The 15,631-nt window shown below is 40.7% G+C and overlaps 1 protein-coding gene across 2 annotated transcripts in view; it reads left to right on the top strand.

The window, feature by feature from the left end:
- Fstl4 (follistatin like 4) overlaps positions 1–15,631 on the top strand; it is a 280,522-nt gene that overhangs the window by 21,533 nt on the left and 243,358 nt on the right. For both annotated transcript variants that reach the window (XM_048334239.1, XM_048334238.1), the window contains exon 3: positions 13,347–13,380. In XM_048334239.1, coding sequence (XP_048190196.1) covers positions 13,347–13,380 — 34 coding nt within the window. The remainder of the gene's footprint in view (positions 1–13,346; positions 13,381–15,631) is intronic.

The raw sequence follows: 15,631 nt of genomic DNA, 5'->3' as shown, positions 1-15,631 counted from the left end.
GCTGTAAAGACCAAAGGAGGCAGGCGTGGGGAGGGCTCTGCGCAGCTTGGCACGGATGAGTGAGTGGTTGGCCAGCGGAAGCTGCCATGTGGTGCTCACTGTCATTTCTGGGGGCTGCTGGCTCTTCCTCCTGGTGCCCCCTCTGCAGATTGATGCCAGAGAGGGAGGCTTGCATGGTGGGCAGGCAGGGCTGAGTAAGTCCTGGGAGGTTTGAATTTGTGTCAAGTTCCGGTGAGGTCATTCTGTCCTTCAGTACCATCCCTCATAGAACCTCCTTACCTACCTCACATACTCTGCAAAGCCTTTCCCTCATGGCTGGCAACCCTCCAGCCATGTTTTGTTGTTGTTGTTGTTGTTGTTCTTGTAGTTCCATGGCTTTTCTTACCGTGGGCTTGTTGGTTGCCTATCTCTCCACATTAGAGCATAAGTGTCACAGGGACTGAGGCTGTCTTGGTAGTGCTATGACCCCAGGGCAGTAAATGTTTGCTGAGTGAAGACACAGATGTATATACAGATGAAGGGAAGAATACATGAACTACCCACGAGACTCTCTATGCGCTCTGCCCGGAGCCCTAGCTGAGGGGCTGTGCCTTGCAGAGAAGTGGTAAGAGGGGAGAAGAGGGTAAGGCTGGATGGAAATGTACCTGCAAACCTGAGGAAGAGAGGGACCGGGAGGACTCAAGGGTCGGGGACATGATTCTAGGCAAGATGGCAGTTTCTGTGAACAATGCTTAGATTGAGAGGTCCCCATGTGGGGACATGCCTTTCCTTAGACAATGGCCCTTAGACAATGGCTCCTCCACTTCCATCAGCCCTGGCCTGAAACGGCCCTTCCTAGCCTGACCTTCTTCTCACAGGCTCCATTGCCCACCATGACTCTCTATGTCATTTGTGTCGGTGACCCCCTTGCTCCATATGCAAAAACAAGAATAGAAAATAGACTCCTACACGAGGCCTGTGCTGGAGGGCAGCTGTTCTTCCTTTTTTTGTCTATTAACTTTCCAGGCACAGGTTGTTCTCAGCTCATGGGGCGTGGTTGGAGCAGGCTGACAGAAAGTAAACGAAGTGAGGGATTAGAATATCATGTTAAACAGGGAGATGCTGCTATGTCATCTATGGGACGGCTTGTGGAGGGGGATCATGAATAAATAAAACAGAAATTCCTGCCCTTTATTCCCTGCAGACAACTTGTCCTTCTTTCCTCCTTCCTCTCCTCCCTCCTCTCCCCGACAGCCACCAGGAGGCCTTGATTCTTTCACAGAGCAGGGGCAGCTGGGACACAGCTAGGCAGAGAGACGCTTGCCAGAAACAGAGGACACCTTGACATGGAGCTTCTTGGAGTTGGGAACCCATTGTTAGGGGCTCTCTGTGCTTTTGTGAAAGCTTACCAGTAGAAGCAAGAGTAAAGGTAGTCAGGGGTCAATGGCAACCTGAATTACCCCAACTTCTAATCCCATTCCATCTTAATGCCATGTGTTTAGGGTGTCCTTGGCCCTGTGCTGGAGAAGGGTTTGGAGGAGGTGTGGACCCTGGGGGGGACAGATGCTGTATATGGAATTACAGTCAAATGCAACCGAGACTTTGTGTGCCTAAGTCCTTCTGTAGAGGATGACCTACCTTTCATCAAGGCCTGCTAGTGTTGGCAGAAATGATGACATAAAACTAAGGAGGTTGTATTGAGAATGTGGCTCAGTGGTAGAGCGCTTGCCTAGCATGCATGAAGCCCTGGGTTTGATTCCTCAGTACCACACCAAAAAAACAAAACAAAAAAGCCAAAGTGGTACTGTGGCTCAAGTGGTAGAGTGCTAGCCTTGAGCAAAAGAAGCTCAGGGACAGTGCCCAGGCCCTTAATTCAAGTCCCAGGATTGGAAAAAGAAAAAAAAATTAAAAACTAAAGAGGTTCCCTGGGCTGCTGAGTATTGAGATAGTCCTAGACATGATGGTGAGTGTGCTTCTGAGAAAGACATGTGGTTTGCTTTCCACATCAAAAAGTTTATGAGTTTTTAGTTTGTTGGGCTGCTGTAGAGATGCAGCTGTCAAGTGCCTGTCTTTCCCTTGTAGTCTCTCAATCTGATGATGTTTAACAAGGCGAAGGGATCGACTGGTGATTGATGTGGATTCCATCAGCTGTAGCTTAGTGAGTCCTCATAACAGCTCTCTAATAGAATCACTACAGAAGACAACCTTGAAACTCAGAGCTAACTTTTAAACTTGTAAACAAGTAAGAGGCAGCAGAAATCTGTAATGTTATCTAGAGTTTAAAATCACCAACTTTTCATTAAAAGTAACATCCAAATCATCTTATTCCTAAAGCCTTCGCAAATATTCCAGTACTTTCCTTTTTTCAGTTTAGTGAATCTTTACTGGGACCATTTCTGTTCAGATTCTCATATCTTCCTCTTCCACTGATCACTCTGCTCCCCCATAGAAAGCCATGAACTATGCCTGTAATCCTAGCTACTCAGGAGGCTGATTTCTGAAGATCAAGGTTTGAAGCCAGCCCTGGCAGAAAAGTCCAAGAGACTCTTTATCTCCAATTTAACCATGAAAAAGCCAGAAGTGGAGCTGTGGTTCAAGTGACAGAGCAGCAGCCTTGAATAGAAAAAAAATCCAAGTGAAAGTGTTCATTCTGGTTGGATTGTTGGTCTGCCCCTTTTACAGATGAGTAAATTGAAGTTTGTAGCTCAGATAATGGAGCGAGTAAGTACTAATCAAGCAGTACCTTAGTAGGAAAGTAAATAACTGCTTTTTTTTTTTTAAGTCATCTTGACATTTATTTGGGGAGGAGGAGTCTTGCTTAAACCTCCTCACACCCTCTGGCTTAATCATTTTAGATTTCCCGGTCCTGTGGAAACTCTGATTTCCTTATATTAATCCATTTACAGTTAGATAGGAAACAGAAGGTGCCTAGAACTTTCTCACTAGCCCATTCATGTTTCAGACACAGAACATTGGAGAATCACACTTGCTCTTGCTGTATGGCCTAACACGATCACCTCCTTTTCAGCAGTATGAAAGGCAAGTGTGGCCTCAACCATTCTGGTAGCCCAGAGGTGGAGCTGGTTGAAAGGTACCAGAGCTCATGGTCAAACTCACTGATCTATCTAAACAATCAAAAGTTTCCTATTCTAGGATGTAACCCCTCTTGCCTTGATCAGCCTTTAAGGCAGGAAGCATTGGCCAGTGAGACACCACCTCCCCTAACCCCTTAGAGCTCTTTTAAAAGGTCTTGACATTATTCTTTGTGAAGATGAACTCTGACCCCTGGGCTAGGTGGCATCTCCCAGGAGCCAGCCCTCCTGGTCCAGTATTTTTCTTGAGTTCTTGCCAAAAATTCAGCATGATTGGAGGAGCTAGGGGGTGCCCAGTTTTATCCCCAGAAAATCCCTTTTCCTCACTGGTTCTTTGGCATGGCTCTCAAGCTAACCGTGAGTTTAGGGTTAGCCTCCTAACCTCCTCCATCCTCTGATGATGTATTCCTGGTGTACTGGGAAATCTCGTAGTCCAGCCATTTCCCTTCTGCCTTTAACTCAGCCATACAAATGAGCTCAAGCGAACAAAATGCTGCGTGTGCCGGGTGAGTGGGAGCCAGTTAATGGAATACACGCCACATAAGGCATTGCTTTATTTAGCTGGGTTCTGTCCATCCAAATGAAGATTTTAATTGCTGAAGGATGTCTTGCTCATGAAAAATGCAAGTGAGGTTAGAGTTGAGGGTTTTTTGTAAAAGTTAAAATGAATAAATAGAAAAATTGTAAGGAAGTTTGTTGAGGAAGGCTTAGTTTTAAGAGTGTCTCATAGGAAAAAAAAAGAACAACAAAAAACTTAGAAGGGTGATGTCAGAATCTCAGTTAGGAGGGGGCCTAGCTTGTTGGCAAAGTTTCTACCTCCTCTGCCCAGTTCCTGAACTGAATGTGTGGGTTTCCATTGGGAGCATCTGCCGGAAGTTGGGGCCTGAAGATCCATGAAGTTGAATAATTCCTCAGTCCCCTGCGGGGGCTACCTTAAGACTCTGGCATGGGGATCTCTGCTGGCCTGGCCTGTCTTTCCAGGCGAGCTCACCCCCACCTTGTCTGCACAGACCTGGCCACCTTGAATTCCACTTTGCTTCCTGTTTCATCTCTGTCTCTTTATAGTATGATGCTTTTCCTCCCCACTTCCCTAACCCACTTCCCCCAACATCACTGCTTCCCATTATATTTGGAGTGGAAAATTGAGACTTCCCCCTACCCCCAGCAACAAAACAAAACAAAAACAAAAACAGATGGCTAGGAACATAGATGAGAAGTCATAATTATGGCTCCAGGATGGTGCCCTTTTCCTCATCCTCAGCCCTGTCCACAAGAGGAACACAAGAAGGCCCCCGGGAGGTCATTTGGCAATCTTCACTCAAATTCTTCCAACAGCTCTCAGACTGTTTCTTGGTCGCTGAGAATTTGTGATAGACTCTTGGATTGTGGAAAATATTACTCAGCACTCACATTATATTGATTCAAAAATAAAGATTATTATGCTGCTCAACTGCATGGTAAAAATACAGCTTTCTGGAATGGTAATTTCTTTTTTTACTTAAGTTCTACATTATCATGAGAGATAATGGATTCAGAAAGGGTACAATGAGGAATAAAGCTGTTGTATTGTATTGGTTAAATGACATTTAAAATGATTTGGCTGTCAAATTCGTGGAAAGGTTATGAACAGTGAATGAAAAATCTAAAATTAATTCCCTACTTCAAGAAAGTGTGATTTATGCCATAATAAAATTAGATTTTTAGTTAAAGGAATCTAGTCATTAAGTAATGCCCGTGTGCTAACTCTCATTTATAACCATCTGGTTTGAGGCTTCTGCAGAAAATAATTTCTTCCTTAGGCAATGCATCTGGGGCTTTAGTGTCATTTATGTCAAAGGATTTTTGTTCTGTGGATTTTTGCTACAGCTTTTAGGGAGTTGTTTTTTTCCAGTACTAGAAAGACAGATTCTTATTTATTCTTAGTAACTGAAGGAGACAATGGACTTATTTACCTCCCCAAATGATCTCTTTCTCTCTCTTTCTCTCCATCCCTCTCTCTCTGTCTCTCTGTCTCTCTCTGTGTCTCTGTCTCTCACTCTCGCTCTCGCTCTCTCTCTCTCGCTCTCATTTATTTCAGTAATGATGATGGCTAACTTTTGAGGCCTGACTGGGCCAGAATACCTTACTAAGCACAGCACAGGCTTGGGATTTCATTTAATCAAATCAGAACTATGCTCTGGAGACCTATTCCAGCCTCCATTTACAGATGCATAAACTGAGTCTTAGAAAGGTTAATTTACTGTTCAAGGGTGACAGAGGCAGAGCCAGTTGGGGACAGGCCTGGATCCAGCCTGGATGCATCTTAGCCCCAAGTCCTAATCTCTATCATGTTTCATGAATGTTTATGGATTACTTGGTTTTGTTCAGAAGAGTGTAGGAGTGGGAGATGAGAAGCTAGAGATTGGTCTTAATTGGGCTACTTCTTTCTCATGTAATACTCAGGAGCTTATGGCCTTTCTTCCATAGACATAGTACCTTTTCTGCTGCTGTAACAAAATACTTTTAATCCATAACCTAGTTACTTCTTAAAGGCCCCATCTTTTCTTCTGTTTTCACGAGTTTTGGAGGGGCCATTCCAATCATGGCAAGGACATTTCTCATCTGTAAATTAGGAGAGGGATTTTACTTAGTTAACTTCCATTCTGCACACTTGCATAACATACCTTATTGTAAAATTGTGGGTTTTTTTAATTGAAGCATCTCAAATAGTTAAGTGCACATATCCTAAGTATAGAGCTTGATTATTTTAAATTAAGTGAACACATGTATGTGACCATCACTGAGATCAAAAGACAGGATATTTCCAGCACCCCTTATATAATTTACCACTAATTCTTGCCAGAGATTGGATTTGCTTGTTTCTAAAATTGATAAAAATGAAATCTCTGTTGTGGCTGCCTTGTTTTGCTCACTATGTGTTTGTGAAACTCACCCAAGTATTGTATATCATGGAATTTGTTCCTTTGCACCACTGTCAAGTTTTCTAATACACTGGCATTAGAATTATTTTTCTTGGTTGGTTGGTTTTGTTTTGGTACTGGGGCTTGAATTCAAGACCTAGGTGTTTTCGCTTAGCTTTTCTGCTCAAGGCTGGTACTCAACTGCTTAAGCCACAGCTCTACTTCCAGCTTTGTGGTGGTGAGTTGTGGTGGTGAGTTGGAGATAAGTCTGCCAAACTTTCCTGCCTGGGATGGCTTTGGACTGCAATCCTCAGCTCCTCAGCCTCAAGTAGCTAGGATTATAGGCAAGAGCAACCAGTTCTCTGGGATTAGAATTCTTTTGTTTTGTTTTGTTTTGCCATTGCTGGGGCTTGGGACTGAGGGCCTGAGCACTGTCCTTGGCTTCTTTTTGCTCAAGGCTAGCACTCTACCACTTGAGCCACAGCGCCCCTTCTGGCTTTTTCTATATATGTGGTGCTGAGGAATCGAACCCAGGGTTCTTCATGTATAGGAGGCAAGCACTCTACCACTAGGCCATATTCCCAGCCCCAGGATTAGAATTCTTACACACACATAAATGTGCTTCTCTTGGGCCTTCACATAGGAGTAGAAATTTGGGGTCAGGAAAACAGAAGTACAGTAGTTCTTTTTACCAGAGTTTAATAATTAGGACTGGCTAAACAGACCTGGAAGGATTAAGTTGACAACAGAGGACACATACCTGAGATAACCAAGCATAATACCTACAGAAACAAGATGACAGTATGTCATGAAGGAAGGTCATGGTGTCAGCTGTGGGGGGGGGGGGGGGAGAGAAGGAGAAAGAGAGAGACAAAAGAGAAGAAAATAGGACACCTCTTTTTTGCTATCTTCATTGTATCTTATAATGTACAAAAGAATCAGTTTTAATACAAGTCTAGGATATCATTCTTTTCCTTAATGGTACGACTTTCATATCCTATTTAATTTATTCCATATCTTATTTAATTTATTTTTCAATTATCTTTCAAGAGTAGCACAAAAGGGTTTCAATTCAACATGTCAATTTATGAGTACAATGCATCTAGATCAGTCTCACCCTTTCATCATTCTCCCCCTGTATCTATCCTGACCCCACCAGCCCCCTTTTAAGAAATTTCCATCCACTTAAAGTCTATGGAAAGGTCCTCTTGCAATAACTTCCCGAGGCTTCATTTTTTCACCTTTTACATTCAGACCTACTATCCATCTGGAAAGGATCTTTATGTATGTTGTAAGGAAAGAGGTTGAGGGTTTTTTCCCTCCCACTATGTGGATGTCCAATTGATCTACTACCAACTGTTGAAAAGCTATTTTTCCCCATTGTATTACAGTGACACCAGAAATGGAATATATGTAGTTTATTGCTTGACTGTATACCTTTTCTCTTTCTTTCCTCAATCAGCTTTCTTAGGGATTTATCAAGTTATTAATCTCTTCAAAGCACCAACATTTTTTTCTAGTGTGATTTTTTTCTATTATATTGATTTCTGCTCTTATCATATTTCTTGCACTCTACTTTTGATGAGCTTAAATTGTTTTCTCTTGCTTTTGGGGATAGATGCTTAACTCATCAGTTTTCAGCCTTAAAAAATTCTAACCTGCATTTAAGGCTATACCACTGTTTTAGCTATATCTCACTTTTTAACAGTGCTGGGAATTGGACCCACGGCCTCACAAATGATAAGCAAATGCTTGATTATTGAGCTACACTCTCAGCCCTTCATCATACATTTTTTTTAATGTTGTAATTCAATTACTCTGCTCAAAATGCCTTACTCCCTTTCTGATTTTCTCTGTGGAAATTATGTGATGTGTTTCTGAATCTGCGGGCCAAATATTTGGAGATTTTCCTCCACATCTTTCTGTTAATAAATATTACTTTACCTTTATTCCGGTCAAAAAAAGTATGAATGTATTCAGTATGGTTTCATTAACTTGAAACTTGCTTATGGCTCAGAATATGGTCAATTTTTACAAATGTTGACTGGATATTTTAAGGTGAGTGTAAAGTATGCAGTTGTTAGGGCCATGTTGTATCTATCATTAAGTCAGGTTTGTTCATCATGGTACTCGGTCTTCCCATATCCTATGGATTTTTTTCCTCATTCTATCAGTAGTGACGGTGATGTTTTTTAACTTCTTAAATCATTTATTGTAGATCTTAAAAATGTTTTCTTTTCATTTTGACTTTATGTATAGGCTATGTCATTGCCCACAAGTTTAGTATTGTTACACATTCTGGATAAATTGACCCCTTTATGAAACATCTCTTTTTCTCACTAATACCAATACTTGCTTTAGAGTCTACTTCATCTACACCAATTTCCTTTTTGTTGGAGTTTATACCCTTTTATCTTTTTATATTCAGCTTTTTTTTATATCCTCCTATGTATTGTCTCTTGGAAGCAGCTCACAATTGGATTTTGATTTATATAACATGCCAATCTTTATATTTTACTTGGGTTGTTTAGCCTATTCATATTGAAATCTAACACTTCATTCTGTGTTCTTTCTCAATAGTTTGTCTTCTTTTTTTATTAGGCACTTTTTTTATTCCATTCCTTTGGCCTCCGAGCAATAATTTTACAACTTTTATTGAGATATTGCAACCATTCAATTTCATTTCATCTTCATATCCCATGCAATTTAATTCCTTAGTTATATAACTTACAGGGCATTTCTTTTTTGTGTAAATATGCATTTATCTCAGTAAGTTTCCTTTGGCTTGAAAAGTTCTCTTTAGTGCTGTGATTTTTAATCTATTTCTGATGTATTTTCTCAGTTTTTGTTTATAAAAACATAATTTTACCTTCTTATACTTACTGCATGAATACCTTTATTTTTACTAGATATAAAATTCTGTGTGTCCCACCCCCACCCAACCCCGTCTTTCTACAACATCTCTTTCAGGTTGGCTTCTATATATGGGATTGCCTCAGGGGGTGTTTTTCTTTCTAAATAGTGACCCTTTGAGTTCTGGCCACTTTGGTACCATTGGTGCCTTCAAAACTTTTTATTTGATTATATTTATATTTACATTATTAGTACCAGTTAGTTGTATAGTGGGATTCTTTTTAACATATCTATTTATGTCTACAATGCATCTTTATCAGATTTACTTCCTCCATCAATCTCTCCTCTCTTCCTTTCCATACCCATCCCATGGAGTTTCTTTGTTCTCTTTTCATGCATATACATACATTATTTTGACTATATTCATCTTCCTTCCCTCTCTCTGTTATTCCACCCCTCTTATACTAGTATACACACCTCTGTCAAGACATAAAACTTCTTTAAAAATCCAATTATTGTTATGTCTCTCAGGAGAAGGATTGGTCCTAGCACAAACCACATCTCCATTTCTGAAGCAGAAGTCTTATCTCATTTAATTTTCACAATGTCATGAATTAAATATTGGATCTTTATTTCTAAAAGTGGAGTGTTGCTGTGTGATGGGCTATATTTTTAAGCATGTTAGTATTTTTAATTGCCCAAAATAAATAGATCTTATTTGTGACATTGTCATATATTCATATGCTTGACCTTAATCATGTTTACCTCCCATCACCCTCTCTCCTCTATCTCATCTCTCTTTCCTCATACTTCTCTATTGTCACACCTTTTTCTCTCCTACTTATGAGAGAAAACATGTCATATTTGTTTTTCTAAGTTTGGCCTATTTCGCTTAATGTGAAGATCTCCAGGTCCATTCATTGTACTGCAAATGACATGGCTAGTTATTGTGTATGGTTGAATAATACTCCATAGTACATACATAACACATAACTATGCATTAGGATCCCAGCTTCCTGGGAAGCCCACATGGAGTGCAGGGCAACAAACAGTACTGGGTGTGCAGGGGCACAGCAGGTCCTGTATTTTCTACTGCTCATGACTATGGTTTGCTGAGGCCCAGTCCCAATCACATAATTCCTCTCCATCTCCCAACCCTCTTTAGCTGGCTGCCTGAGCTACTAGTCTTAAAGGGAAAGTGAGTTCCACTCCCTTGTCTGTCCTGAGTCTCAATGCCTATTATTTTCAGGGTGCTTGTAACAGTGGTATTCCATGGGGACCACACTGAGCCACAGGGTAGACACTGGCCAGGACACTGTGGTCATACTAGGTGTGAATTTCAAGGGCAAGAAATTTATAAGAATTTGCTTCCCAGAGTAGCAGGCTTGGGCTTGACCTTTCCAATATGGCTTCTTGTTTCCAGCACCTGTGCTTTTACATTAAGAAATGCAGAGCACTTCCCAAGGGCCAAAACAATACACAGTTCCCAGGTCACCTAAGTTCAGACTTCCTTCCTCTTCTGCATCTATTTCAGTGTCATCTTTGCCCACCATATGACCTTTCTCCTCCTTCCCTTTCTAGTACCCCCCCCCCTTTCCTTCCATCCCATCTGTTGTGCCAGTTGGCCATTATGGGCTCAACATTGATGTGTTCTTTGTCACCTTGATAACCAGATACCTGGGTCTCTCCATCCAATATTAAACTTCAGTATGTTCCCTCAGTTACCAATCTCCCTGAGAAGCTGTTTGCTAGCTGTTTAAGTGCCAGCCACAGAGAAGGTAGGTGTTGCTAGCTTCTGATCTGCCTTCTTGGCTCCTGGCACAGGCTTTAGAATCAGATTTTGAAATTTAAATTTTAACTGGCCACTGATCAAAATGCAGACAAGTTTAATCCTTCCTATCCTTTTACTCAATATCTGATAAGTTGTATTTAAAAGGATAGAAGATTAGATATCCTAATTTTATGAATCCATTTTGTGTTTGTCATTATCAGGGCTTGAACTTAGGGCTAGCTTTCTTGTTCATATTTGGTACTCTACCACCTGACTCACACTTCCAGCTTGGCTGCTATTTATCTTTTGGACTTTTCTGTCTAGGCTGGCTTTGAACTGCAATTCTCTGGATTTCAGCCTCCTGAGTAGCTAGGATTATAAATGTGAGCCACTGGTACATGTATATATATATATATATATATATATATATATATATATATATATATATATATATATATATATTTTTTTTTTTTTTTGCCAGTCCTGGGGCTTGGACTCAGGACCTGAGCACTGTCCCTGGCTTCTTCTTGCTCAAGGCTAGCACTCTGCCACTTGAGCCACAGCGCCACTTCTGGCCATTTTCTGTATATGTGGTGCTGGGGAATCGAACCCAGGGCCTCATGTATACGAGGCAAGCACTCTTGCCACTAGGCCATATCCCCAGCCCTATCTTATATTAGTTCTGAGATAGAATCTTGTTACATAGCCCAAGCCAGCCTCAAGTTCATAATCCTCCTGCCTCAGTTCTCCATAGTTCTGGGACTTTAGAATGAATGACCAAACCAGGCTCCTCTAGTTTTATTTAAACCATTTCAGAAGAGAGTAAAAGGAAATCTTCCAAATTTATTGTATAAAATTGGTATCATTTAAATTCCTAAATCTGAAAACATGGTGCACCAATCTCATTTATGAGCAGAAACATAAAAACTAAAGACTAATCTACTCAAAAGCATAGTTACAATCATAGCAGTCAAAATCCAGCAATACATTTTAAAACATATACATTACTAAGAAAAGCTTATTCCAGAAATACAGAGTAGAATATTATAAAATCTGCTTTATAAGTCATTCTGTTAATAAAGCAGCTAAAGCAAAAAAATCATATGATTATCTCCATAAATGCAGAAAAGTACTTGATTAAATTCAACACATATGTATTTGATTTCATTTTTCATTCAACAAATATGTATTTAGCATCTGCTCTTAACACTGAGGATACAAGGCTATAAAGATACCGGCTCATGCCAGCTCTTGTTCTAGTGGAGAGAAAAATCCAATAAATAAGAAGACAGGCCATTTTAGCTAGGCTGTGTCTTTATTTTAAAACCTTAATTATATGTATATTAATTTCATAATATTGTTTACATTATTCAGGTGAAATGGCTACAGTTCACTTTTTAAAGCTTGTCTTCTTAAAATCAGAAGCAAGATAAAAATGCCCACTATGTCCACAACATTTAAACGTTGAAAAACTAGTTAAAGCAATAAAATAAGAAAATAAAACTTTAGAAATTAGGGTAAGATCACAACTGTTTATACAGTTTATAAATATACAAATAGGAACTCCAGAAGAATCAGTGAAAAAGCTGTTATAAACAACAAGAAATCCAGCGTGGGAAGGGATAACACTGTTCAACACTGTTTTACATGGGTAATTTCTAAAATGGTTTTTCTTATTGTTCTATATATCAGTGGCATCAAAAAGTTAAGACTGAATTAGAAAACCTATAATCTTAATTTTTGTCCTGTGGGATGGGCTGAACATCTAAATTGTCCATGAAGATCCTTTGAAAACTATACGCTGGGTATAGTGAGTCACCAGATGATGCCAATGACCCTCACAGAAGCAGTGATGGTCTTGGCTTTGACACTGAAAAGTAGAACCTGGTCAGATAATCCTGACTCTAGGGGAAGCTAATGTTTCCCCTGGGGCCCTCTGCCACGCTAGGCAGAGGGGTGGGACATGAGCTTGGAACATTGTCTTTCTTTTTTTTTTTTTTTTTTTGGCCAGTCCTGGGCCTTGGACTCAGGGCCCGAGCACCGTCCCTGGCTTCTTCCCACTCAAGGCTAGCACTCTGCCACTTGAGCCACAGCGCCGCTTCTGGCCGTTTTCTGTATATGTGGTGCTGGGGAATCGAACCTAGGGCCTCGTGTATCCGAGGCAGGCACTCTTGCCACTAGGCTATATCCCCAGCCCCGGAACATTGTCTTTCTTGATGCTTGGAATTACCCCATCATCCACATAAGGTAGACTCTGAAAGTTAACTATGTTTACTTAAAGCCACATGAGAATATATTCTTTACCAGGTACTGGTGGCTCACACCTGTAATCCTAGCTTACTCAGGAGTCTGAGATCCAAGGATCATGGTTCAAATCCAGCCCTGGGAAGAAAAGTTCATGGGACTCTAATCTCTAATGTTAAAAAAAAATCTGGAGTGGAGTTGTGACTCAAGTGGCAAAGCATTATCTATGAGCAAAGCCGAGTAAGGGCCCAGAGCCCTGAGTTCATGCCCCAGTATCACAGAAACAACAACAACAACAACAAAAATCCTAACTTCTTCCAACAAGTTGTTTACCTTTACAGGGGTGTGTATGAGGTGTGAGATTAGTGGACCCAGCCTGCCAAGTGTCATCTTCTTCTAGCATGCTCACCCTTTTGTGACTGTGTGATGGGCAGGAGGTGAGGAATTTGCAAGTTTCTATAAGTATGAATTATTCTTCACAAACACAAGTCTTTCCTTTTCTTTCAGGAATCCGGAGGCTTTGAAGTCACAAGAAGAGAAGGTAGGAAAATACACTCATATCCATTTTATTCTCAGTGCTGACATTTTAGAAGGTAGTTTTGTGGAAACTGAGGTGAACTTCACACTGGAAAGCCTGTTCTTTGAAATTTCTAGTGGCCTTTTCTGGTTGATGACTGCTTGACACTTGCCTCTCGAGGCTTAAAAACTGAAGGCCAGGTTTGCCTGTGAAAAGTTAGTTTCTACCTTTGAGTGTCGGAGGTAGGGTGCCTGGGGAGCTGGCTCATTTGCGATCACGTTCATGGACTCTTAAGAGAGGCATCATTTTTGAGCGAAGTTTGAAGTAATTACTTGAATTTGCTGAGCAAAAGCTATGTCGATAAGAACAAAAATGGTTTACAGTTTGAGAAATCTCAATATGGGAAAGGCGATGCCACTGTGAAAAATATTTCTGATTAAATTTTCACAGCTTCAGCTAAGCTGAAATAGAAATAACCAATTAATTTTCCCTTTGAAAACAATTCCATAATGTTCTCTTTTCCCTGCCAGTATTCTTTCAGCACATTTGTTTTCTGGTCTCTCAGGTAAGCAAACACGCTTGGTAATTTCAGAAGCCTTCCAGTGGAAATTGAAATTTCTTTTATTTACTTTCAGCAATACCTATTCTCTAATAAGAGGATGTCTCCTATTTGATCTGTGGAATCACTGATAGTCATCTCCTAAATGTAGGGATGGGAGGGATACTCAGCAGCCAAACTGAGTTTTTGCTTGCGTGCGTGGCCTTTGATTTTTAGCCCCACATTCATCTCTGTGGTATTGTCTCCAAAAGGAATGATGGGGTAAAAATGGTTGCTGGCTCCTAAATCTAATGTATTCTTGCCTCCTCATTAATTTCTATGTTATGCAGCATGATGAAAGGCTTGGATGGCCAGGTTATCAGTGTGTATTTCTAGAACATAGAATTGTAGTGGATTGCTCTGATTGCTGCTGTCCGTGGTGCTGAAATCGTAAATTCAAAGAAGCTGAGTTTCTTACTCTAGGATGAATTTCCTAGCTTTCATTCCCATCTGCCATTGCCTTTGGTTTTTAGACACAATGTCCTCTGTATTCATAGAGTGTGAACTGCACTGTTTGGATGTCAATACCAAATTAAACTGGATGAAGGTGGAGGGAGCAAGGAAGGGTGATCATTTTAAATATTCAAAGTGGTATTTGCATGGGCACAGTGACCATGTAACTTAAAGAGAAAAAGCCATAATGAGAAGAGAAGATGACATGAACTTTGGCTTTGAATAATATGCTATTCATGTCAGTACACCTGAGTGTGAATGTTTTGAATTAGTTTGCATTAAAGAATCGTATATAAACCTAACCTTTTTGAAATCATATGGTCCTTGTGCTGGCAATGTCTTTATGATAGGAGAACATGTATAGTTTTATTTAAAGGTGTAAAGATCCCTGGTCATTTCACAGCTTCCCTGGAAGAATGGGTGCCCAGATGATCCACAAAGGCACAGTCAGGCTGTCTGACCAGAAAGTAGCCAATCTGTCCTGACATCACACAGAATTTCTCCTCCTACTGTGAAACAATGTCTTTCTTTCTCATTTCTGTCAATGTTTTATGTGTTTTGATCTCAACAGTTATAACTTGGCAGGCAAGTGCAAGGAAGGAAGGACAGGATCTTACAAATTTGTTCCAAGTGTTTTTTGGGTCTGAGAATTTGCTGACATCCATTATGGGGTTGTTAATCTCTAGAATAGTGTGAGTAGGAAAATAAGGGAGGCACGATGGATACTTGTGCAAATTATTATTCCCACATGTACAAATAGATCATGATTATCTAGCAGCACACTCAGGCTGCTCCTTGCACTGACCTGCCCTGGAACTGACAACTTTGTTGTCACCTGGTGTTCCATGCAGCCCTCTGCAAACTCTGCTTTAGGGAGTGCTGCTCTAGAGAGTTCTGGAAGTTTGACAGCTCCCTAAGAGTCCTCAGGCACAAGGTTCTGTCTTTCTAGGACCACACCTGACCACAGTGGTGAGGCAGTGACAGTGATAACTATGTTTGGGTTTTGGCAAAGCTTTCAGAGAGATTTCATAGTCCTCATCTGCTATAGCTTTCAGTCTTCTGTGTGACACAAGCCCAGCTGACTGTACCTTACACAGGAGACTCCTTCCTTCCTTTTCATATTACTTTCCCTCTGCACTCTGCCCCTATGATGCACTGCACCTCTCTCTGATGGGTGTTCATCACTTTAATAACCTGATCTTGCTTCATCATATCCATGGGCTT

Source organism: Perognathus longimembris, chromosome 25, assembly GCF_023159225.1.
Source record: "Perognathus longimembris pacificus isolate PPM17 chromosome 25, ASM2315922v1, whole genome shotgun sequence".
Lineage (NCBI taxonomy): Eukaryota > Metazoa > Chordata > Mammalia > Rodentia > Heteromyidae > Perognathus > Perognathus longimembris.
Note: the sequence above shows the minus strand (reverse complement) of the source record. Positions and strands in the feature narration are given on the sequence as shown.